Source organism: Nymphaea colorata, chromosome 8 (genome assembly GCF_008831285.2).
Source record: "Nymphaea colorata isolate Beijing-Zhang1983 chromosome 8, ASM883128v2, whole genome shotgun sequence".
Taxonomy (NCBI): domain Eukaryota; kingdom Viridiplantae; phylum Streptophyta; class Magnoliopsida; order Nymphaeales; family Nymphaeaceae; genus Nymphaea; species Nymphaea colorata.
Genome location: NC_045145.1, coordinates 13,892,974 through 13,919,372, shown reverse-complemented (window position 1 = coordinate 13,919,372; position 26,399 = coordinate 13,892,974). Strand labels below are relative to the sequence as shown.

At 38.9% G+C, this 26,399-nt stretch overlaps 1 protein-coding gene across 26 annotated transcripts; it reads right to left on the bottom strand.

Moving 5' to 3' along the window:
- Nucleotides 1–3,068: 3,068 nt before the first annotated feature.
- LOC116258974 (pre-mRNA-splicing factor ATP-dependent RNA helicase DEAH7) lies at nucleotides 3,069–26,145 on the bottom strand. Of its 26 annotated transcripts, none has more exons than XM_050079250.1 (19): nucleotides 25,838–26,145; nucleotides 24,163–24,216; nucleotides 23,915–24,053; nucleotides 23,559–23,777; nucleotides 23,252–23,325; nucleotides 22,910–23,014; nucleotides 22,220–22,451; nucleotides 21,920–22,090; nucleotides 21,586–21,734; nucleotides 21,341–21,441; nucleotides 19,588–19,693; nucleotides 10,055–10,232; nucleotides 9,184–9,413; nucleotides 8,903–9,082; nucleotides 7,706–7,777; nucleotides 7,407–7,583; nucleotides 6,934–6,995; nucleotides 5,533–5,685; nucleotides 3,069–4,823 (listed from the first exon to the last, which is right to left on the bottom strand). In XM_050079250.1, exons 2-19 carry the CDS (start codon nucleotides 24,166–24,168, stop codon nucleotides 3,224–3,226), a joined length of 3,954 nt encoding a protein of 1,317 aa, XP_049935207.1. In that variant the 5' UTR covers nucleotides 24,169–24,216; nucleotides 25,838–26,145; the 3' UTR covers nucleotides 3,069–3,223. The 26 variants fall into 26 exon arrangements, with proteins under 26 accessions (XP_049935207.1, XP_049935206.1, XP_049935209.1 ...); XM_050079249.1 differs by lacking the exons at nucleotides 19,588–19,693; nucleotides 21,341–21,441 and adding exons at nucleotides 10,399–10,504; nucleotides 12,152–12,252; XM_050079252.1 differs by lacking the exons at nucleotides 19,588–19,693; nucleotides 21,341–21,441; nucleotides 21,586–21,734 and adding exons at nucleotides 10,399–10,504; nucleotides 12,152–12,252; nucleotides 12,397–12,545.
- Nucleotides 26,146–26,399: the final 254 nt, after the last annotated feature.

The following is a 26,399-nucleotide window of genomic DNA, read 5'->3' as shown; positions in this document are numbered from 1 at the left end:
TGAATTTTATATATATATATATATATAAGGCTGATTTATTTTTTTGCCTGTCACTTTCTCACCTGCTCCTTTTTTTTTCAGGCTCTTGTTGTTACCCTCTCCTTTATACAACTATTATCTCACCCTAAGATTGGTAGATTCTAAGAAGAGAAATGAACCTTGAACTTACTCGTATATGTGTGTGTGTGTGTGCGTTTTAGAAACTATATCTTCATTTTCTTTATCCAGGGTAGTTAAAGAATGTCAAGTTAATGACTTTCTCCTACTTTCTGTTGTGCACTGTTGCGGTCATGTTAGGCGGGGCTCACCTCCGTCACTAAAAAATAGGAAAAGAAGAAGAAGAATTGTTTTTGGGTCTACTAAGAGTATATAAAGTTTGACGAATTAACGAAAGAGAGTGTAAGTCTTATTAGAACTCTTTATCTTTTCCTTTATAAGAGATAAGGTTGGGGATAACCATCCTAAGTTTTAAAGAGATGATTGCTAAGTCTCCTTCCCTGCTCCCCAATCCCTGTTGCCTCGCTTTCCTTGTTTCTCTATCCCTCTCCCTGTTATCTTCTTAATTAGATTGTGACAGATTTGCACACCAAAGCGACAATAATTAGCTAACTTTATTGTTGTTTTTTATTCAAAATTTTTATCACTCTCTCCCGTCTTCTGTATTCTGCTTTCACCATTGCGGCAAAAGACGGTAAAAGGTACCACCGTCCCCGATTTAAAATCCAAGTAAAGGGGCAGCAACAAAAATTGCTGCCTTTAATTGAAAAGTTGAGACCAGTGAAAAGATGAACCTAAATGCAAAACCCAGAATTCAGAAAGATAGAAAGTCCTCTCGCCTCCCAAAGATCAAGTGACTTCCTCACTAATTGATTAGACCATTCAATATTTGGAGTGACTGGTGAGAAGATTGAAATCGTTGAAAGCGGGAGCCAATAGCTAACAAGTTATATGGTGGTTGTGGAGGCGCTGGCCAATGTGGGTCTTGACATCTTGGGAGCAACGCGTGAAATTCATGGTGGTCTACAAGATTGTGAAGCCTTTCTTCCTCAAGTGATTGATCGGATTTGATTGCATATCATGGCCACCGAGTCAGTACAACTTTTCTAAAGGTGGCATGCCTTTTTTCCACATTGAGATGTGCTAACCAAGCTTGCTGGAAAACTAGGATCATTAACCTTTTTTCGGAAGCCCTCAAACTTCTTGAATACATCTCCAAACAATAGTAGAGCTCAAATTTATGACTGAGGAGCACTTATAATTTAAGAAATAGGAGATTTAATAGGCGCAGATATATAATAAACTAAATTACGTAGAAAACTAACAAGCAAAGAAAAGAAATTATATGGGTCTACATAGGCAAGTGCCCACACAAGCTTACCACGGTCTTTTGATATGTGTGGTGAGTGATGCTAGTACAACTGAATCATGGCAGATCAGGCAGGCGGAGATACGTATAAATGGAATTCGCATATAAAAAGAGGATGTCCCGTTCGCGTGCATGAGGTACATATAAATGGAATTCGCATAATTCTCCGCATATAAAAAGAGGATGTCCCGTATATTATCAAACGGATTTGGACGCCTAATTTGATGGTGGCTTCCGGACGTCCTCCTTGACCAAATGACTGCTACGGCTTCCAAACTCACGATGTCGTATTTACGAAAAACCGCTCCCCTCACCTTTACTTATCCCAAAGTAGGTTGTCTGTCATTGCCCTTCACCTGCACGCCTCAACCATCTGTGTCATATGGTGGTTGGGCTCCTTCACCGTTGCAAGTGAGAGCGCTGAGTCACCCTTCAAATTTCATTTAGAATTGTCATCAACATTTCCAAATAAAAAAATGAAATAGATAAAAAGTATTTAAAAATACCAAAACATAAATAAAAGGATATTGCTTTCTTGAGAGAATGTCCCTACTGTGGAGAGAGTTGGTGACTTGCAGGACACTGACGGTCCGCCCGTACCACTTTGTCGGATATTTATATGCAACCATCGGCGAGGCCCAGCTAAATTTACAGGAAAATATTGGCCACAAATGTTAATCCAAGATAACGTGAAAAAAATTTATCAAGCAGTGGTTTACGGAGGATAAAATGGTTGGTTCATTCTCTCTGAAGGTGGTTTATTCTCTCTGAAGGCAGAAAATCCTCAACAGAAAACGGTATGTGTTATACTAGCTCAATAGTGTGGTTGGAGGAGGAAGCGACGGATTTGGCTTGGTTCATGCAAAAGCCAGGACATTTCGAAACTGTTATTTTAGGACCTTTGAGGAGAGACGATTCAATAATTTTGGTTGGAACTTGAAGATTAGAGAACCAGGAACATATTATAAATGGAGTTCATATATTAATGAACATATGAATTACATTAACAAAGTTATCTTTTCCAGACCAAAAAGGCTACCCATGATCCTGCATGAGAATAGCTAATGGAAGGCTGGTGAAGGATTTTCTTTCTCCCTCTCCATGTCTTCCTTCTCCTTCTCTAGATGCATCCTCCTAAGTTCCTCCATCGATGTCTTTTCCTTCTCCTTGTGCTCCAACATGGAAGTATTGGACCCTTTCTCTACTGCGGCAACACATTGCATGTACTCCTTGGTTGTTAGAATCAGCTCGTAGTGCACCACACAATCCGGAGTGTACCCAAGTCCATAACGTGCACTACTTGGATGCAAATGGCAAGCATTCCAACTCCCAACAGTCTTGCCGCATTGTGAAAACATGCAGAGCAAATAGCATAATTGCTACTTACAATTGCTACTGCTGGCCTTCCACACTGGCTAAAATAATTTCCGAGTTGGTTACTGGTGTTCAGCTCACTCGTGAGAAGAAACCCCATTATTATACTCTCTCTCCCTCCTATTGGAATTCTCTCTCCCTCTCTCTCAATAAGCCATCCCGCCTAAAGAATGAGGTAGGGGTTCCAACAACGAAATACGGCGTTCAAGAGGGTTTCCAAACAAAGAACGCGACAAGAATGCGCAAGAAGAGTCAGCTGCACATTCTTCTCCCTTGATTTAGACCTCTTAATATATTTGTTACAGTGAACTACCCAATCAAATGACTATTACTACAAATGTGATTGACAAATTTCTTTATTTCTTTCGCCAATTCACCCACCGCTGAAATATTTCTCATTGATTATTTTTTTCTTTTTTAGGGGCGAAAAGAACTACTTACACCTGCGCTTGGTCAGGTAAATATACAAACAGGTTTTCAAACCTAAAGACCAAGTCTTTTGGGTGGTCTTAGATATGTAGATGACTGTTTCGTCCCGGGCATCGATATTTTCTGTTGGTATTTTGCTCGCTTTTCCTTCTCCCTCTCCATGTCTTCCTTCTCCTTCTCTAGCTGCATCCTCCTAAGTTCCTCCATCTCTTCCTCCATCGATGTCTTTTCCTCCTTTTGCTTCTTCTTGTGCTCCAACATGGAAGTATCGGACTCTTTCACAGAGAAGAACATGGGCCCAAGCTCCGCTAACCATTGTGGCTCCACTGCGGTAACACATTGCATGTACTCCTTCGTTGTCAGAATCAGCTCGTGGTACACCACATAATCCGGAGTATATCCAAGTCCATAAAGTGCGCTACTTGGGTGCAAATGGCAAGGCATTCCACTTCTGCAATTGACATACTCGCCTATGCCCTTCAATCTTGCAGCATTATGAAAATATGCAGAGCAAATAGCCTTCCGCACAACATCCCAATCCGGTCCACATGATGTCAGCGGTACCTTGAGTGTCTTTAGTATGTCCAACAGCTGAGACCTCACCTCTCTTGCCTTTCTAAGTCCTTTCACATGAAGAAAGTGATCGTTACACCAGTCACCCCTATAGTCATTTGCCTTCCATTGTTGATATACATTTAGTAGCGTCAGGTGGTCAGATTCCGGCACAAAGAACTTCTCCCTTGCAGCATCACTCTCCTCAGCCCTGTCCTTGGGCCTGAAAAAGACCGATGGCACTGAGAGCATTGAGACAATAGTTAGAACCTCATTTATGCACTCTAGTTCCTCCCCTTTCAACAGCATCTTTGCCAGGGGCGGATCCAGCGGGAATTCCACCATTTTCAGCCCAAGATCTGTCAACTTGCCAGTGTTGCTAAGAGCACCCAACACCCACAACTGGTACATGGAGTTGAGGATGTTCTCTTGAGGTGGAGGGTCCATGAAATCAAAATCAAGAAGGTTATCAATCTTCAAAGACTTGAGCAGTAGAACCACATTCCCAAGATTAGTTCGCTGAATCTCAGGCACTGGATTTGGTAGCATTTCATTCTGATAGGCTGTCTCAGTGTACAATCTGTAACATGTGCCTGGCCCTGTTCGCCCTGCACGGCCTGCCCTTTGATCAGCAGCAGCCCGGCTAACTGGAAACACTTGAAGTGCATCCATACCCATCCGAGGATTGTAGACCTTCATTTTCCCATACCCTGTATCTATAACATATAAAATACCATCAACAGTAAGAGAAGTCTCAGCAATGTTTGTTGCAACAACACACTTGCGGGTACCATCTTCTGCTTTCTGAAAAATTTTAGCTTGGAGATCTGATGGCAGTTGAGAATAAATAGGAAGAATGGAGAGTTTAGGAGCAGCCTTCTTTGCATTAGAGGAAAGCTGCTCCATGCGCTCAGCAAGCTCATAGCAGGTTGCTTCAATTTCATCCTGGCCAGTCATAAATATAAGGATGTCACCAGGAGGACACGTGATGTGAACAGTCATGGCCTGCTTCACAGCCGCTTCTACATAGTCTTCACATGGAGTTTTACTGTACAAGATGTTCACAGGAAATGTCCTCCCAGGAATGTGGTAAATCGGCACACTGTGAATGCAATAAGAAGAATCAAATAAATTAGCGGCGCAAATTAACAAACATGAGCATTTTCAGTGTAATGGGGAACATCTATATAATATTTAAGCTACTGAAACTACAACAGAAACAAACAAGCAGGGATGAGTCTCTCCCTCTCTGTCTCTCTGTCTCTCTCTTTCTGCCACAAAGCTGGATCCCCTAATTGCTACTCACGCAATCAACAAAAAGGACTTCGTGCAGCGACTCAAGGGAATACACGCCACTAAGCTGGATCCAAGTAATTCCAGACCTATCAATAAAAAAATGACTTGAAGTATTTTAAGGGAAACTGAAAGATATTCTACATTACAAGATTCCTTTGAACTAATTTTGTGCAGCATTGAAATACAAAGTAAATCCATTCGTCGAAGCCAGTCAAATCATTTTATATGTTTATTATGCATATAAATCCCACTTGTATAGACCTAATGCTGATTTACCACGTTGAGCGATGCAAACCAGCGATTTGATGATACAACCCCGCACAAGATTGAAACTCGAACTATAGAGAGAGAATGTTACTGGAGCTTTTCTTTGTGTGCTAGTGAGACTATATCCAAACGGAGACCTAAGATTACAAAACTCAAGACCAGTAAGGATCAAAGTAACCCTTCAAACCTATCATGACCGATTCTCCAATATTTATTTGAGGAATTCAAACAATGACAATAGGTAGTACCTTCCAAAGAAGTTAGAGAACTTCTGTGCATTCAATGTCGCAGATGTTACAATAAGCTTGAAATCACGACGCCGTGCAACCACTTTCTTCAATATACCAAACAGTACATCAGTACTTAGTGATCTTTCATGAGCTTCATCCATTATTATCACTCTGCAAAAAGATGGTAATGAAGTTAAGAAACAAATGTTAGTAGATAAGTGAATAATCACTTCATGCAGTGCCATACAGGCATGCAAAACAGAGAGAGAGAGAGAGAGAGAGAGAGAGAGAGAGTTAAATATGAAAAGAAAAATGAGTATTTCCAATAAGAATGATATTAGAGAAAAAAACACTTTAACACCAATACGGTATATCTAGCAGTATTTTCTCTTCTTGTGCCTAGTCGCCTCTGTAACTGGATTGTGATGATAGTAAGCATGTTTCCTTACGTAGCCCAACTAAAAACAAAGTGTTATAATACACTTCATAGTCAAAAGTGCACCAAGGCACAAGCTTTTTGAACTAGGCTGGACCACCTAGGCACCTTAGTCAAACAAAAAAATGCTTTTCAAATTTTTTTTTTTCCTCCTGTTTCCCACTCTATTTTTACCTTTTGTAATTATGTTTCTATTTAATTTTTCCCCTTTTCTTCTTGTTTTTCTTGTTTTCCTTCTCTTTTCCCTGTTCTTCCTTCTCTTTTTTTTTTCTTTCATATTCTGTAACAACTAGGCACCTTACACTAGGCTTTCTAGGCCCACCAAGCACTTTCAACAACAAAGAGATGATAGACCCTTGCAACTAGTTTACTTTCGTGTAACCAATGTTGGAGACCGATACGGCAAAGCGAGGGGATGAGCCTATCATGAGCCTGAGGCATAAGCTTCAAGGCGTTGAAGTGTACGAAATTGTGAAATATATAATATCCATAAGAATAATGATTTTTTTTTTAAGAAAAACCAATACAACAAGTATATAAGTAAACAATTATTCAAAGAAATAAATCGTACTTGTGTTCATGGGTGATTGAAAATCACAGAGGAAATAAAAAGTTAAGAAAGTCCTAATAGGAACACAGCAAATGAGATGGTTGATGCAAAAAACAAACCTTCAATTTATACATGTCTAAAAAAATTCAACCAACAAACAAAAAAATGACAAACTTTCCTTTCTTTGTAATATTTCTCAAAGGATGAACAAAGAAAACAGCAAGCTGCAGAGAGCACACACGATCATTACACATAAAGCAGGATGTTATCAGCATCCTTCCTAGAAAGGCCACTCGAGATTCACAATAATAAGCCATCAAAATTTCTTCAAAGTCCGCTAAGATGGATTTAGCAGGCAACCAAAAGACGAATAAATTAAAGAAAGAAAAGAAGACAGAAATAGGTTGACACGATGCTTCAACCAAATTCTTACCGGTATTTGTCAAGATCTGAATCCTTTAGTGTCTCACGCAGTAAAACCCCATCAGTCATATACTGTATGAGCAAAATAAAACATAATCAGTTAACAGAACTCAAAAAGAATACAGTGATTAAAAGCCTTTTTTAACTGTCCAGCTTGATCATTCATGCCCTATATATAAAATGCACGCACTCAACTATGTCACCTGAGCAGGGCTACTGGACTAACGTATTTGAGTCAGCATTTTACTATATAGATAGTCAACTTAGTTACATGTAATTCTTTACACATGTACATATAAGCTTCTTTGACGCACATAGATACCTTCAAAAACACATACACAAGTTTTTTTGAAATATGAAACCACACTTGCACTGCAGACAAATGTGTCAGCGATGCTCAAATATCTAAAATGCACTACAATGCCAAAATTAATATTCTGGAGATCAATATGAACACATAAGATGTAATAAAAATCACATCACCTTAATTACAGTATGTGGCCCAGTCACATCTTCAAAACGAATAGCATAACCAACTTTATCCCCTAATTCAGTTTCCATTTCCTCACTAACACGCTTTGCAACACTCATTGCTGCTACACGCCTTGGTTGGGTACAACCAATTACTCCATTTGTTGTGTATCCACCTTCATGAAGATACTGTGGACAAGAAAACCATTAACGCTGTCAATTGCATATAGCCCCTCGTTTTTAAAATTGACAGAGCTAGTTGCAATCACGAAAATACAGCCACAAATTCATCAAAAACAAAGAATATTAACCTGTGTCAGCTGAGTTGTTTTCCCAGACCCAGTCTCTCCAACAACAACTATCACCTGATTCTCACGAACCACCTACCAAAACAATGAGCATCACAGCGTCATAATTCACCATGGCTGCAAAATATTAACATGAGATAGAACAGATTGAAGCAAATTCACCTAACAATCTATCTGCACAACATCAAAAATCTGCAATTACACAACAAAAGGCTCCTTCTCATAAGGTTGGCCGTGTCTTAGGAACATAACCAGCACTGCCATCCATTAACTGTAGCATGCCCGAAACAAACTAGTTAAGGTTTTGTTGGTATATTGTGCTAAGAGTGCTGTAGCCATTGGCAGTTTTGTCATACTATCCTAACAAGAAATGCACAAAATTTCAGACCTTAGGGTCAGAGGAAAGCTCAAATATCAGATCCCAGGCAATTCCCCTAGTTTTGCTATTGTCAAGATCGATACGATAATTTTTTCCATACCTCCTGCTGAACAAACCTAGACTAGAAGTCATTAGAGGTCACAAGAAATACCCCCATATACCTACAACTATAAGATATATTTAACAATGCATTATGTTTTGTTTGTAGATGCAACATAAGTGAATAGACATGGAATGACGTCAACACTAACACTTGATATGCACCAAACAAGCAGTTATACAGTTGCTAGGAAGTAAAGAAGCAAACCAGTTGAATATGTGCCGGTTAAGCTTCACCTAAATCCGGGGTCTGAAAAATGAAAAACTAGTGGCTTGACCAAAACAAAAGAAGAAATTTTAATCACCTCATGTGCAAAACAAAAAGGTAAACGTTTCCAGCACCTTTTACAAAATAATTGATTATATTGTAAAACTATACGAGACTTTTCAGATAAGTAAAAGGCTTAATTGACATAAAAAGACGGGACAAACTAAATTTATTGTAGCACATTCTTCATGAAAACTATTGGCCATTGAGCAGATAAGAAGCTTTCTGTTACGGTACTGACTGCATCAAACTCGAATCCACCCCGCCCCGCCCCCCCCAAAAAAAAAAAAAGAATCCATTGCACACCTATAAACCAGAAACATTCACATTAAAGCAACAAAATAATATTCTGGTCAAACACATCCACACATGTCTTTCCTAATGAACAAAGTGAACCTACGAATGAAGACTAATGAAACAGATGCAATATTTATTCAGTTACAAAAGCTACTACCTGGAGCAACTCATCACGCACTGAATATATTGGAAGATACTGCCGTTGTTCTGTTATTGATTTTGACTTGGCAAAATCGCTTACAGCTTCACCTTTATCTTTGATGTGTGAAGCAAATTTTGCTCCTTCCTTAAAGTCAACTTCACCTTCTTCCCCAACTGCAGCAGTATCTGCATCAATCTGGAAACAAACACAATTAATCCACAGGCAACTGAATATTCACGAGAACCATGCCTAAGCATGATAGATTAAAAGACATCAGTAATGAAGTGATGGAAAACCTGTTCTGCTGTCTTCTCAACACCAAGAATATCACCAAGTTTGGACCCAGCAAGTTCCCAGAACCGTTGACGTGATTTATTCATACTCTGCTTCTCATGGACCGTCCTTACAAGAGCAGAGCCCTTCCTAGATATTATTGCCATGTCGGATGTGGGATCCTTCAATGGCAAAACGGGCTCTGCTTGCTTTGTGAAGACAATCCGGCCATCCAAGAATGGAGGTTTAGTATCTGCGAAAACAAAATTATACAAAGTGAACAGGACTTGTAGACAAGGGATCCGTACTAAAAGGCGATATGGCTTTCCTAGTTGAGGAAATAGACAACAGTTTAGAATGGAGCTTTCTCAATCCCACCAGAAACAACACTGATACTCAATCTTAGGGACCAATCTCTGGAACTTAACATACTTGAGTCTTACTGCATTTTGTAATTTAAATTGGAACGTAACACCATACAAGTAGATGCAGAGTCAGAAACCTGAGACCAATACGTAAATTTTCATAAAGGAAGATCACCACAACAGCATAACACTGCTATTCTATCATCTTACAGATGGTTAATATAAAATATTAATTGCAATTCTCATTGTCAATTTTTTTAAAAACCATAAAGCCATAAACAGATCATAAGATGGAACAGAAAACATAATTCACCATGTAATACTAACAACCAATAAAAAAATTCTAAACAACCAAACTGAGTGAAGGACAATCCTAGACCAATCTTCGATGGGCTAACCAACACGCTGTCAGAGACTCAGAAATTCCCACTCAGGATGATATTTGATTAGACAATAGTATTTTCAAAGCAAGATTCCTTCCAACATGTCAGCTAGAAAGACATTTTAAAAGTTTTAAGGCATAACTCACCATGAACAAGAAGTATAACTTTCCGTTCATCTTCATCTTCAAATTCAGTTTGTACCTCTGTTCCTCTAACAGCACCAGACCTTAAAAGTTGTCGATCCTCCCACTGTGCATTATCTGCAGTGAGCTGGGACAATTTTTTGCTTTGTGCAAGTGTCATTTTTGTTCCATCTTTTCTTATCTGCAAGTCGGTAATTTTTACCAATTAAACCATGATATTCAATGATTCAACAGAATAGGAGATCCAAATGTCCCCAAATATTAAGATATGATAAATCTAGAAGCCCAGTGAGTAGAGAATTATGGAAAGACAAAACTGAGAAGAACCAAGAATTCCAATACCCTACCAATTTCTTGGGCATCTCCCGCTCCTTTCTAAATGATGTCTCATCATCAAGAATGAATGCAGAACTTTCAGCATCAAACATTGCTCCACTTTCTTCCCTATCATACCTGAGACATAAATAAGCACCAAAAATTTAAGAAAAAAAATTAAATTGTAAGTTATCACTAGTCAAGCATTAAAATATTAAAAAACTTACTAAAACATACTAAATATAAACTTATGACCACATAAATGAGTACCTACAAGTGCTCATCTGCTGTGTATGTCTGAGTGTCAGTTTTGGAAGTGCAAGATGCCCCTCAACCACAAGATCACAAAGTAACACAGGATTTTATAAATTTAGCTTTACAGTGTTAGATGTAGTTAAAAAGTTCCATTTCACATGTATTAGTTGCAATTAGGAGCTCAGAAGGATACCCTCATTCTGCAAGGAGAAATGATGAGTCACGAAGCTGACAGGGTATCAAGTTCATATTCACAATAAGATACCTGGTGTGCCACAAAGTTGAAGTTACAAGTACTGCAGAATATGCAGCCAAGACCTCAAGGGACTTACCAATCAGAAACTTGCTTATGACAATTCAGACATTATATATACGACCTATACTAGTGACTTTAGAAGGCCCAAGTATCAATCACACAATTTATCCCATCTGTAGGTTGCTTAAACTTTAAAGCTATAAAAGGCCAAGGCACTTTAGTTTCCTAGGCTTTACCATTGTTTCCACCATTTAAGACAAGTATTGGCTATATTGTCCTCAGTGCAGAGGGAGATAGAAGTATAGAACACAAGCTCCAAAGCACGGATGGTGCATAAGCCCTTTTAATCAAGGCAAAACACAAACTAGAATCCAATTTGATTGTGAGTAAAGGAAGTTGACTCCTTAATTCCATTTAAGAATTGCTTTTCTCCTTCCTTCCCCTCACATGTCATTGAACCAACCCAACTAGCTTTCTTTTCTTAAACAGTTGGGATCATGGGATGGAGAGAAACTACATTAAGATTCCAGTACAATTTCATGAAATGGCACTTGTTTATGGCTTTATGCTGTAACTATACCAGGTGATTAACCTATGTTGCTACATATTTTTACTGATTAATTTGACAAAGGAAAGAAAATTTTTCTTTGTTCGCCTGCCCCATTGTATGTAATATACAAGCAAGATTTTCAACTTGACTAATTCTGGGCAGGATAGCTGCTGCAGTGCAGGCATTTGTATTTTCCATTAAAAGTTCTTTGAAGAGGAAAAAAAGGGCACCATGCAATTCAAGAGCATCTCCATGTTGAAGAATGAGAACTAGCATATTCTAAGACCATCACATAAACATAAGGATTGATCAGAGAACAACACTATCCTTGCATTCTTACACAATCTGTTATGACATTAAGAAAGGACCATGTTCTCCTATAAACTTATAACTTTTTTCTAGTTAGAACTTAGAATTTTAAGAAACTTCCCAAAGTTTAGCTTGGGCTTCAAAGGTCCAAGAAATCAGGAAGAACAGAGAAATTTATTTTCATAGTGTAGATCCAACATCCAAGTGACTGGATATATGCATGTAAGGTGAAGTCAATAGACCGATAAACTGTGTCTACCATGCTCCATTAGAAGCAAAAACAACTAGAAAGGATTGAAACCGTAGTCTTTCCACTGAAGCAAAAGAAACAGATTATGGCCACATGACTAGTAGCTAGTGAACAAGTTTTTGTTCATAACCAAAATCAAATACATCAGCACATAGAAAACAATACCATGCACGATCAGCATCTCGCTCAGCATATTCCATCTCTACGCGCATTCTTTCAACAGCCTCAACACTTTGTTCTCCATCAAGTGAACTTTGATCAGCTTCCTGAGAGAGAGACAGAGAGAAAGGATGACGATGCCAAAAGTCAGTTCAATTCCCAATATACAACAAACAATACAGTACAAGTTGAAAATATCTTCTGAAAAGAAAACCAATACATAAAGTGATAAAGGGCTACAGCAAAATTACCCTGTGTCCAAAATCCAAATTTTCTGAAGTTAACATAGTTTTATGTGACCTTCCACCATTACGAGAGCTGGTGACTCTCATGGAGGATCCAGATGCACGTACAGGAACTGGAGAAGGAGCTACATGATCCCAAGGCGAAGCAGATGGTCCTGAAATTTTTTACCAAATACAATCATATATTTAAGGAAATTTAAACATTTAACTACCATGACATAGGAAAGAACTAAGACAGATTCTATTAAATAAAAAAGTAAAATTTCTATGATATTATGTCATCACATTTAAACCAACACACCAAGAAAGTTTATCCAAAGCAAACCAAGTATTCACCTACTTGATGCATAAGGTGTATTACTTCCAACCCAAGGTGAGACCAGCCTTGCATCAGGAGAAGCTCCAGCAAACATTGGAGAAGGTGAATGAAGATGATGCCTAGGCGTGACAGACTTGTCCCTACGAGGAGTATCCGCCCATTCCCATCTCCCATCATCCCAATCAGACTTGGCTGGAAAATATCCACTAATCAAAACCTCTTACTTTCACAAACCGAGCAGCAAAATATACCAGAGGGAAAATCTATATATTGTTATGTTTTATAACTAGAGACTTGAATAGCTTAAGATGAAGCTGATACCAGATGTCTTGCTTGAGGAACGTCCATCTCTACTTCTTTTCCCCCCATGTCTTCTGGAATATTTATCTTCATGGCTATATCTTCTATGTAATTCTCTTTTACCTGTTTGTTCTCCTTCATAATCACCTTTTCTTGGGGTGAATCCTTTGTTGCTAGGAGAGTCATCCATCCTGTAATTTTTTGTACTCCTCAATGAGTCGATTGAAGACCGCATGCTGGAAGAAGTTGCAAGCTTCAAACAAGGCAAAAATCAGAAACATCCATCAATATCATTTATGCATATATGGATTAGATGAACCAACTACAACTGCGTGCAAATCTCCTTAAAGAGAGTATTTGTATTTGGTCATGGACCAGTTCTGTGTATATGCAAATTAGGATGCGATGATTTAACGATCTTAAGGCTTCTCTAGAAATAGAATGAATAAAAGATTAATAAAGCAGATCCTCAGACATGTATAACTACAAGACTTATATGCACTGACACTGATATGCACCAGAGAAGCAGTTGGCCAGTTTGCTAGAAAATAGGAAGCAAACCAGCTGGATATGTGCAGGGTCAACCGGGACCTAGGTACGAATCTGAGAGATGGAAAACTAGTTAGTGGACCCTTTCATTCACTTGATCCCACCCAGGATCCAGCTAGGCCAAAATAAGTATCTTATAATGAACTCAAGATTCACACATACCGTCCAGAACCAACAAATGGGCCAGATCCAGGATGGACTTAGGTATGTACACCACCCAATTTGCACACCCTGGAAGTCTGCCGGTTCGTGGAACACCTGCCTAACCTTTCGTGAATGAGAGAAAACATCATCAAAGTTTTCAAGGAATAATGCTCATATAGTTATATGGTATAACAACTTATCATGCTTACTATAGATGCCAATCAAATCATAAAATGACGAGATAATGACACTAAGGTAGTGATAGGCTGATAGCTTGTATCTAACATAAGATGGAAACGATAGTGTTGGCAAGAAACGCATGAAGCAAATAATTTATAATCATGAATGTGTATGAATTACTCTTGGATGCTGATGTTCTTCTGCACCACCCTTCTCAGATGAATCCCCATCACCATCCTCTGCTTCATAACTTTCTGAAACAGTATTGAGTTAAAAATAAGAATTTATGAAAAATAAATGCATCATTACAAATGTATAACCAACGGTGGAAGAAAAGAATAATGGTGTAGGAAAAAAGTACCCAAACAACTTGATAAATAAAGTGACATGTAATTAACAGATTATTTATGCAAAAAAATAGAAACACAAAATTAGTAAATTGTTGGTAACGAAGTCATTACTCATTAGTCATTAGAAAAATATGCACCTGGATGTGATGACCTTTCAGCATGTGAACCCCTATAACTTCTGTGAATGTGATTACGCTTTGCTTGAGGATGATGGAGTGAGCCCTCCTCTGCACTTGCAGGACCAACTTTCTCTTCATCATCTGCCAGTGACATGGCAGTAACATTCTTTGGTTTAGGAATCTTAAATCCATCGCCAGTCTTTGATTCCCTTTGTTCACGAGCCCTCAAATCAAGTCCTACATTGTTCAAAGATCACTTGACTTGACACATTGTAATATACTATGTAATAATTATAGAAACTACGTGTTGAAAGAAAGCAACTTGAATAATAAAAAATTCAAAAACTAATCCAAGAAATTCAACAAGAACACACCCAAAATGGATTTCCTTTCAGGAGGAGGTCTGAACATCACCCTTTCCTTCCCAGGAACATATAGTCCACCCTTAATGAGCTTCTCAGGCTCCAAGACAGCTTTTGTGGCATTAACATCAATAAAGTCTCCTTTTCCTTCCTATTTACAAGAATAACAACTAACATGAGTGCTGTAGAAAAATGAGAAGCAGCAAATAGAAAAGATGAACTTGAAACATTTTGATTCTGGAATGCAGTCATGCACTCACCGCCATGCTGTTCAAGCAGAACGCCCTCTTCAAACAACAGAAGTTTCCTGTGCACTGTTTGTATCATACATGGATTAGAAAATCCACCTAAGACAATGCCCCAAATCAATACACCTATCAGTTTATTTTCTGGCTTTGCCAATCTCTAAGCTGGCAGATTCCATTTTCAGCCTGTTCCTATCCCAAATATATGAGAGAAAAAGAGAGAGAGAGAGAGAGAGGGAATGCAGTCAGGTTTTGGCTTTTAGAGGGCATTTGATAAGAGTTCCTGGGACAGGAAGAACGGGGAAGTCCGGTTCTCCATACAAGAGTCTTTATCCCAGTGGACAAAACAGTGACCACTCCATAGTTTTATGAAATTGGGAATGGAAAAGGTGTCTGATCTGTTCGGTGTTTGATAATCTGCAAGAGAATGCAACAATGAAATTGAAGGTGTAATAAAATAAAAGACGAAGACACAATCAGAGAATCATAATGTTCATTGTCCGATGGCTGAAATTTCAATTGTTTGGATTATATATAAAGTGATTGTAAAGAAAAGAAATGCAAGACCAACCACTCAAAAAAGACTGATATTTGAAAGTGTTTGAACATTCAAATTTTATACATCTGATTTCATATAAGATATGTTTACAGCAGCTTTACGGACACAATGCTTTGGAAATGAAAATTTGAACAAAACTGCGAAAGCAGAAGCAACAAGTGTAGCATTATGAGGCGATAGAAGCAAACACATCATATTCGTCTAGATTCAAAAGATATGACTCAGATGCATTTAAGAAGAAACAGTTTCAGCTATTCATAGGCAACATTATCGATGCAGACATCTCAAAATCTGAAGGAACAGCAAAGGGAAATTCCACTGCTGAGCACAGTGAAAAAAATTAAGCCAGACAAGGGTAAAGAGATGTAGGAAAAGGTCAGTCGTGTTGCTTACAGCTAAAGTAAACAAACATTGGATACAACACATGCTTATCAGTTAGTATTTGAAAAAACAGTCTCAAGGTTCACGAACTCGTTAACTTATGCGTGAGATCAGAGCCTCTGACACAAAGAAAAAAGCATCCATTCCACTAGTTGATCTGTGCAGCAGGGCCTCTTTTTCTAGTAACACGTGCACAATCTTAATAGAGCAGAAAATGACAAAAATAACCGATTAAGAGAAAAATAAAATAAAAAATGAGCCAAATAAAGAAGGCGGAATCTCATCAATGGGAGTATTATTTGTATGATTTCGCATATGTCGAATTTGATGGTCGGCTGCGTGAATGAGGAAGATAGACGCAAAGAGAGGAGGAAGGAAAAAAAATGGGTCCAACATGGTGGTGAGAAACATCAGTTGATTTTGTGCACTGCTACAAGTTTATTACAAGTTTATACCTGAGGCATTTCATCAAACATCTTATGTGCACCTAGCAATGACTGAGAGAGAGAGAGAGGGAGAGAGAGAGAGGGCTACGCGGGAGGATAAGAATAGGTGGAAGAGGGAGACACCGAGACAGAGACAGAGCGAGAGGAGACCTCCGCGGGAGGATAAGAATGGGAAGAAGAGAGAGAGCGAGAGGAGACCTCCGCGGGAGGATAAGAATGGGAAGAAGAGAGAGAGCAAGAGAGAGAAAGGTGCCGGCCAGAATCCTCGTTCCGCCGTGGGTTGGAGAGTTAGAGAGAGAGAAAGAGATGGCTTACCTTGCTTCAACCGGGGAGGCGACGGTTGGCCGCGAACGGACGACGGTGGGTCGGTGGATAAGGAGGAAGAGGAAGAGGGAAAGCCGCTTCCAGCAAAGGGCTTAACAGCAGGAGGGTTTCACCCGGCTTCGATGTCCCTCGAGTAACACGGCGCGCTGTTCCGTGGGTTCTCTGTGGTCCGACGGGCTCACCTGTTTTACCGTTTGGGTCGGTTTCGGCACAACGGAACACTATTCTTTCGTTTCCAGCGCCGCCACAGAGACGCCCCACAAAGCTTAAACCGTTAGATTGCCCGACCAACGGCGGCAAGAGAAATTTTTCAGTCTATTATTAATTTTAAAGTATAATTATTTTCTTTCGATCATGTCTTTTATTTGTTTGAACATGCTTAAGCTCAAACAGTTGAGTGCACCAATCGAGATTGTTTGAGCTATTAAAAGATTAGGTGTTTGTTATGAAAATTTTCATGAGCTATGGCATGAAGAAGAAAAAAGTGGAACTTGGTATTTTTCAAAATATCAATTTAACCATTTATATGATTTTTTTGTTTATTATATCATTCTAATTTTTTAACGTAAGTTCAAATCTTTCTCAAACGGACCGACATGAACAAGAAAAATGTCTAATTTGGTATTTTTCAAAATTTCAATTTAACAATTTAGATGATTTTTTATTTGTTTATTAGATCGGTCTTATTTTTTAGTGTAAGTTCAACTTTTTCTCAAGTCAACGGCACTTGTTTTTTTTTTTCAACTGGGGTGAGGTCCGGCCAAAGAGAAAGCATCGGTCGGCTTATTTTCAGTTTTCACCCCGCGCATCAGGGTGTACGCCAAACCGATTGAAGGAATTAAGTAATCATATCTATATACATATACATGTAAGTAAATTTCATGCGTGCAAGCTTGGGCCGTCTGTATGGACGGCCAGACTCATAGCATTAGAGACGGAGAAAAAGAAAAAAAAAAAGTGTTGGTCATGTCCGCCCGACATCCCATCATAGAAGGAGGTGGAGCAACCCAGTGCCTTGGGCACCTCCTTTCGTCGGCCGGCAGTGAAATCCCACCACCTTGCCGGCAAGAGGAGGGGGTCGGGGAGGCGGCTCCCCCAAGAGATCCTCTGTCAGATGGAGGGGGTGGCACCCACCAGCAGTAGCCTCGGATGGCCCAAGCAGGGTGGCGGCATCACCAGCAACAGGAAGGGGTGTGGTGGCCATCGGCGGGCACCACCGCCTCGCTCGACAATTCTTTCTTTTAAAAATAAAAAATAATGTTCAAAGGTTTTTAATCAATAAAATTGTGGGCTGTCTAAAGGCCAGTAACATATATCTAGATGCTCATCAACAATAATTTGCCAAATTATTCATGTTGATGATTAGTTTTTTTTAACGTTTATTTAGAGGAAGCCTTGTCAAACATAAACCTTGAACAGACCCTTAAGTTTTGCCTTAAGTTTCTTTTACATCATTGAACTCGGAACCCGAATGTCGTGATTACCACTGTTAGCGGTTTTGTAACACTTGAAAGTATAACAACACTCGTAGGATTTTAACCTGGAACCGCTTCTTCTTTGTTGCCGAGTTATGTTACATCTCATGGCAGATGACTTAATATTAAAAAATATGTAAAATAACACACACTTGAAAAATGGAAAAACCAATTCGAGAACGATTCATTGAACACACACTTGAAATGTTAGATTGTAAGATCTCATGTATTTATTTAAGATTGTAAGATCCAACAATTGTTAGATTGAAATGTGAACATTGAACAATTAAAAATTAAATAGCAGTCGAAGGGACTTTTTTCTTTAAAACGAATAAAACGATAGTTGTTCTTTATGAATTGGATTTTAATCCGATCCATTTGACTTGAATCACCTGTACTAGGCAGAATTTTGGACACGTGCTCTGCACAAACTCAGGTCTGCCAAGCCGGCCGTTTGCCATCGGGATGGTGGCCAGACTTTGTTCACGCCAATAAGAGCCCGCCGGCCTTGGATTGGCCTGGCCCGAAATATAACAGAGATTTCATGCCCCAGCTTCTTTACTAAATTAGTTTGATCAGTTTTCAAAGAGCAGCAACAGATGCAAATGTCTCGAGCCACGACAAACTAAAATACATTCGAATTCGCTAAAAAATCCATTCTGTACAGCTAAAAATGACAAAATAGCTATATGCATCCCTAGAGCGCTATCACCAAAATACCAATTCATAAGAATCCCCATAAAATTCTCACCTTCCACTGGTTCAATGAGCTCCTCATGTGAACAAAACCCATACCGCCGATGTTTAATTTCCGATGCAACTCTTACTCATCTAATTGAAGCCCAACTTTAAGAATACAAGCCTAAGCTGATCATTCAGCGCATATTCAAAGAAAACAACATGTCCTCAACTGACCTCTCCGAATATTGTCAGCACTACCATATACTATAACAAACATGTGATGGGCAGTGGGCCGACAACCTTGGAAAGGCCATTGTCCCAGTATCAGTCTTTATTATCAGCCACACATGGTAGCATGCATGCCATGGCAGTTGGGTGGATGCGGTCCCTCCATGTGAAGATCGAGGACAATGCTTCGCCGTGAACAAGAAGTATAACTTTCCGTTCATCTTCATCTTCAAATTCAGTTTGTACCTCTGTTCCTCTAACAGCACCAGACCTTAAAAGTTGTCGATCCTCCCACTGTGCATTATCTGCAGTGAGCTGGGACAATTTTTTGCTTTGTGCAAGTGTCATTTTTGTTCCATCTTTTCTTATCTGCAAGTCGGTAATTTTTACCAATTAAACCATGATATTCAATGATTCAACAGAATAGGAGATCCAAATGTCCCCAAATATTAAGATATGATAAATCTAGAAGCCCAGTGAGTAGAGAATTATGGAAAGACAAAACTGAGAAGAACCAAGAATTCCAATACCCTACCAATTTCTTGGGCATCTCCCGCTCCTTTCTAAATGATGTCTCATCATCAAGAATGAATGCAGAACTTTCAGCATCAAACATTGCTCCACTTTCTTCCCTATCATACCTGAGACATAAATAAGCACCAAAAATTTAAGAAAAAAAATTAAATTGTAAGTTATCACTAGTCAAGCATTAAAATATTAAAAAACTTACTAAAACATACTAAATATAAACTTATGACCACATAAATGAGTACCTACAAGTGCTCATCTGCTGTGTATGTCTGAGTGTCAGTTTTGGAAGTGCAAGATGCCCCTCAACCACAAGATCACAAAGTAACACAGGATTTTATAAATTTAGCTTTACAGTGTTAGATGTAGTTAAAAAGTTCCATTTCACATGTATTAGTTGCAATTAGGAGCTCAGAAGGATACCCTCATTCTGCAAGGAGAAATGATGAGTCACGAAGCTGACAGGGTATCAAGTTCATATTCACAATAAGATACCTGGTGTGCCACAAAGTTGAAGTTACAAGTACTGCAGAATATGCAGCCAAGACCTCAAGGGACTTACCAATCAGAAACTTGCTTATGACAATTCAGACATTATATATACGACCTATACTAGTGACTTTAGAAGGCCCAAGTATCAATCACACAATTTATCCCATCTGTAGGTTGCTTAAACTTTAAAGCTATAAAAGGCCAAGGCACTTTAGTTTCCTAGGCTTTACCATTGTTTCCACCATTTAAGACAAGTATTGGCTATATTGTCCTCAGTGCAGAGGGAGATAGAAGTATAGAACACAAGCTCCAAAGCACGGATGGTGCATAAGCCCTTTTAATCAAGGCAAAACACAAACTAGAATCCAATTTGATTGTGAGTAAAGGAAGTTGACTCCTTAATTCCATTTAAGAATTGCTTTTCTCCTTCCTTCCCCTCACATGTCATTGAACCAACCCAACTAGCTTTCTTTTCTTAAACAGTTGGGATCATGGGATGGAGAGAAACTACATTAAGATTCCAGTACAATTTCATGAAATGGCACTTGTTTATGGCTTTATGCTGTAACTATACCAGGTGATTAACCTATGTTGCTACATATTTTTACTGATTAATTTGACAAAGGAAAGAAAATTTTTCTTTGTTTGCCTGCCCCATTGTATGTAATATACAAGCAAGATTTTCAACTTGACTAATTCTGGGCAGGATAGCTGCTGCAGTGCAGGCATTTGTATTTTCCATTAAAAGTTCTTTGAAGAGGAAAAAAAGGGCACCATGCAATTCAAGAGCATCTCCATGTTGAAGAATGAGAACTAGCATATTCTAAGACCATCACATAAACATAAGGATTGATCAGAGAACAACACTATCCTTGCATTCTTACACAATCTGTTATGACATTAAGAAAGGACCATGTTCTCCTATAAACTTATAACTTTTTTCTAGTTAGAACTTAGAATTTTAAGAAACTTCCCAAAGTTTAGCTTGGGCTTCAAAGGTCCAAGAAATCAGGAAGAACAGAGAAATTTATTTTCATAGTGTAGATCCAACATCCAAGTGACTGGATATATGCATGTAAGGTGAAGTCAATAGACCGATAAACTGTGTCTACCATGCTCCATTAGAAGCAAAAACAACTAGAAAGGATTGAAACCGTAGTCTTTCCACTGAAGCAAAAGAAACAGATTATGGCCACATGACTAGTAGCTAGTGAACAAGTTTTTGTTCATAACCAAAATCAAATACATCAGCACATAGAAAACAATACCATGCACGATCAGCATCTCGCTCAGCATATTCCATCTCTACGCGCATTCTTTCAACAGCCTCAACACTTTGTTCTCCATCAAGTGAACTTTGATCAGCTTCCTGAGAGAGAGACAGAGAGAAAGGATGACGATGCCAAAAGTCAGTTCAATTCCCAATATACAACAAACAATACAGTACAAGTTGAAAATATCTTCTGAAAAGAAAACCAATACATAAAGTGATAAAGGGCTACAGCAAAATTACCCTGTGTCCAAAATCCAAATTTTCTGAAGTTAACATAGTTTTATGTGACCTTCCACCATTACGAGAGCTGGTGACTCTCATGGAGGATCCAGATGCACGTACAGGAACTGGAGAAGGAGCTACATGATCCCAAGGCGAAGCAGATGGTCCTGAAATTTTTTACCAAATACAATCATATATTTAAGGAAATTTAAACATTTAACTACCATGACATAGGAAAGAACTAAGACAGATTCTATTAAATAAAAAAGTAAAATTTCTATGATATTATGTCATCACATTTAAACCAACACACCAAGAAAGTTTATCCAAAGCAAACCAAGTATTCACCTACTTGATGCATAAGGTGTATTACTTCCAACCCAAGGTGAGACCAGCCTTGCATCAGGAGAAGCTCCAGCAAACATTGGAGAAGGTGAATGAAGATGATGCCTAGGCGTGACAGACTTGTCCCTACGAGGAGTATCCGCCCATTCCCATCTCCCATCATCCCAATCAGACTTGGCTGGAAAATATCCACTAATCAAAACCTCTTACTTTCACAAACCGAGCAGCAAAATATACCAGAGGGAAAATCTATATATTGTTATGTTTTATAACTAGAGACTTGAATAGCTTAAGATGAAGCTGATACCAGATGTCTTGCTTGAGGAACGTCCATCTCTACTTCTTTTCCCCCCATGTCTTCTGGAATATTTATCTTCATGGCTATATCTTCTATGTAATTCTCTTTTACCTGTTTGTTCTCCTTCATAATCACCTTTTCTTGGGGTGAATCCTTTGTTGCTAGGAGAGTCATCCATCCTGTAATTTTTTGTACTCCTCAATGAGTCGATTGAAGACCGCATGCTGGAAGAAGTTGCAAGCTTCAAACAAGGCAAAAATCAGAAACATCCATCAATATCATTTATGCATATATGGATTAGATGAACCAACTACAACTGCGTGCAAATCTCCTTAAAGAGAGTATTTGTATTTGGTCATGGACCAGTTCTGTGTATATGCAAATTAGGATGCGATGATTTAACGATCTTAAGGCTTCTCTAGAAATAGAATGAATAAAAGATTAATAAAGCAGATCCTCAGACATGTATAACTACAAGACTTATATGCACTGACACTGATATGCACCAGAGAAGCAGTTGGCCAGTTTGCTAGAAAATAGGAAGCAAACCAGCTGGATATGTGCAGGGTCAACCGGGACCTAGGTACGAATCTGAGAGATGGAAAACTAGTTAGTGGACCCTTTCATTCACTTGATCCCACCCAGGATCCAGCTAGGCCAAAATAAGTATCTTATAATGAACTCAAGATTCACACATACCGTCCAGAACCAACAAATGGGCCAGATCCAGGATGGACTTAGGTATGTACACCACCCAATTTGCACACCCTGGAAGTCTGCCGGTTCGTGGAACACCTGCCTAACCTTTCGTGAATGAGAGAAAACATCATCAAAGTTTTCAAGGAATAATGCTCATATAGTTATATGGTATAACAACTTATCATGCTTACTATAGATGCCAATCAAATCATAAAATGACGAGATAATGACACTAAGGTAGTGATAGGCTGATAGCTTGTATCTAACATAAGATGGAAACGATAGTGTTGGCAAGAAACGCATGAAGCAAATAATTTATAATCATGAATGTGTATGAATTACTCTTGGATGCTGATGTTCTTCTGCACCACCCTTCTCAGATGAATCCCCATCACCATCCTCTGCTTCATAACTTTCTGAAACAGTATTGAGTTAAAAATAAGAATTTATGAAAAATAAATGCATCATTACAAATGTATAACCAACGGTGGAAGAAAAGAATAATGGTGTAGGAAAAAAGTACCCAAACAACTTGATAAATAAAGTGACATGTAATTAACAGATTATTTATGCAAAAAAATAGAAACACAAAATTAGTAAATTGTTGGTAACGAAGTCATTACTCATTAGTCATTAGAAAAATATGCACCTGGATGTGATGACCTTTCAGCATGTGAACCCCTATAACTTCTGTGAATGTGATTACGCTTTGCTTGAGGATGATGGAGTGAGCCCTCCTCTGCACTTGCAGGACCAACTTTCTCTTCATCATCTGCCAGTGACATGGCAGTAACATTCTTTGGTTTAGGAATCTTAAATCCATCGCCAGTCTTTGATTCCCTTTGTTCACGAGCCCTCAAATCAAGTCCTACATTGTTCAAAGATCACTTGACTTGACACATTGTAATATACTATGTAATAATTATAGAAACTACGTGTTGAAAGAAAGCAACTTGAATAATAAAAAATTCAAAAACTAATCCAAGAAATTCAACAAGAACACACCCAAAATGGATTTCCTTTCAGGAGGAGGTCTGAACATCACCCTTTCCTTCCCAGGAACATATAGTCCACCCTTAATGAGCTTCTCAGGCTCCAAGACAGCTTTTGTGGCATTAACATCAATAAAGTCTCCTTTTCCTTCCTATTTACAAGAATAACAACTAACATGAGTGCTGTAGAAAAATGAGAAGCAGCAAATAGAAAAGATGAACTTGAAACATTTTGATTCTGGAATGCAGTCATGCACTCACCGCCATGCTGTTCAAGCAGAACGCCCTCTTCAAACAACAGAAGTTTCCTGTGCACTGTTTGTATCATACATGGATTAGAAAATCCACCTAAGACAATGCCCCAAATCAATACACCTATCAGTTTATTTTCTGGCTTTGCCAATCTCTAAGCTGGCAGATTCCATTTTCAGCCTGTTCCTATCCCAAATATATGAGAGAAAAAGAGAGAGAGAGAGAGAGAGGGAATGCAGTCAGGTTTTGGCTTTTAGAGGGCATTTGATAAGAGTTCCTGGGACAGGAAGAACGGGGAAGTCCGGTTCTCCATACAAGAGTCTTTATCCCAGTGGACAAAACAGTGACCACTCCATAGTTTTATGAAATTGGGAATGGAAAAGGTGTCTGATCTGTTCGGTGTTTGATAATCTGCAAGAGAATGCAACAATGAAATTGAAGGTGTAATAAAATAAAAGACGAAGACACAATCAGAGAATCATAATGTTCATTGTCCGATGGCTGAAATTTCAATTGTTTGGATTATATATAAAGTGATTGTAAAGAAAAGAAATGCAAGACCAACCACTCAAAAAAGACTGATATTTGAAAGTGTTTGAACATTCAAATTTTATACATCTGATTTCATATAAGATATGTTTACAGCAGCTTTACGGACACAATGCTTTGGAAATGAAAATTTGAACAAAACTGCGAAAGCAGAAGCAACAAGTGTAGCATTATGAGGCGATAGAAGCAAACACATCATATTCGTCTAGATTCAAAAGATATGACTCAGATGCATTTAAGAAGAAACAGTTTCAGCTATTCATAGGCAACATTATCGATGCAGACATCTCAAAATCTGAAGGAACAGCAAAGGGAAATTCCACTGCTGAGCACAGTGAAAAAAATTAAGCCAGACAAGGGTAAAGAGATGTAGGAAAAGGTCAGTCGTGTTGCTTACAGCTAAAGTAAACAAACATTGGATACAACACATGCTTATCAGTTAGTATTTGAAAAAACAGTCTCAAGGTTCACGAACTCGTTAACTTATGCGTGAGATCAGAGCCTCTGACACAAAGAAAAAAGCATCCATTCCACTAGTTGATCTGTGCAGCAGGGCCTCTTTTTCTAGTAACACGTGCACAATCTTAATAGAGCAGAAAATGACAAAAATAACCGATTAAGAGAAAAATAAAATAAAAAATGAGCCAAATAAAGAAGGCGGAATCTCATCAATGGGAGTATTATTTGTATGATTTCGCATATGTCGAATTTGATGGTCGGCTGCGTGAATGAGGAAGATAGACGCAAAGAGAGGAGGAAGGAAAAAAAATGGGTCCAACATGGTGGTGAGAAACATCAGTTGATTTTGTGCACTGCTACAAGTTTATACCTGAGGCATTTCATCAAACATCTTATGTGCACCTAGCAATGACTGAGAGAGAGAGAGAGGGAGAGAGAGAGAGGGCTACGCGGGAGGATAAGAATAGGTGGAAGAGGGAGACACCGAGACAGAGACAGAGCGAGAGGAGACCTCCGCGGGAGGATAAGAATGGGAAGAAGAGAGAGAGCGAGAGGAGACCTCCGCGGGAGGATAAGAATGGGAAGAAGAGAGAGAGCAAGAGAGAGAAAGGTGCCGGCCAGAATCCTCGTTCCGCCGTGGGTTGGAGAGTTAGAGAGAGAGAAAGAGATGGCTTACCTTGCTTCAACCGGGGAGGCGACGGTTGGCCGCGAACGGACGACGGTGGGTCGGTGGATAAGGAGGAAGAGGAAGAGGGAAAGCCGCTTCCAGCAAAGGGCTTAACAGCAGGAGGGTTTCACCCGGCTTCGATGTCCCTCGAGTAACACGGCGCGCTGTTCCGTGGGTTCTCTGTGGTCCGACGGGCTCACCTGTTTTACCGTTTGGGTCGGTTTCGGCACAACGGAACACTATTCTTTCGTTTCCAGCGCCGCCACAGAGACGCCCCACAAAGCTTAAACCGTTAGATTGCCCGACCAACGGCGGCAAGAGAAATTTTTCAGTCTATTATTAATTTTAAAGTATAATTATTTTCTTTCGATCATGTCTTTTATTTGTTTGAACATGCTTAAGCTCAAACAGTTGAGTGCACCAATCGAGATTGTTTGAGCTATTAAAAGATTAGGTGTTTGTTATGAAAATTTTCATGAGCTATGGCATGAAGAAGAAAAAAGTGGAACTTGGTATTTTTCAAAATATCAATTTAACCATTTATATGATTTTTTTGTTTATTATATCATTC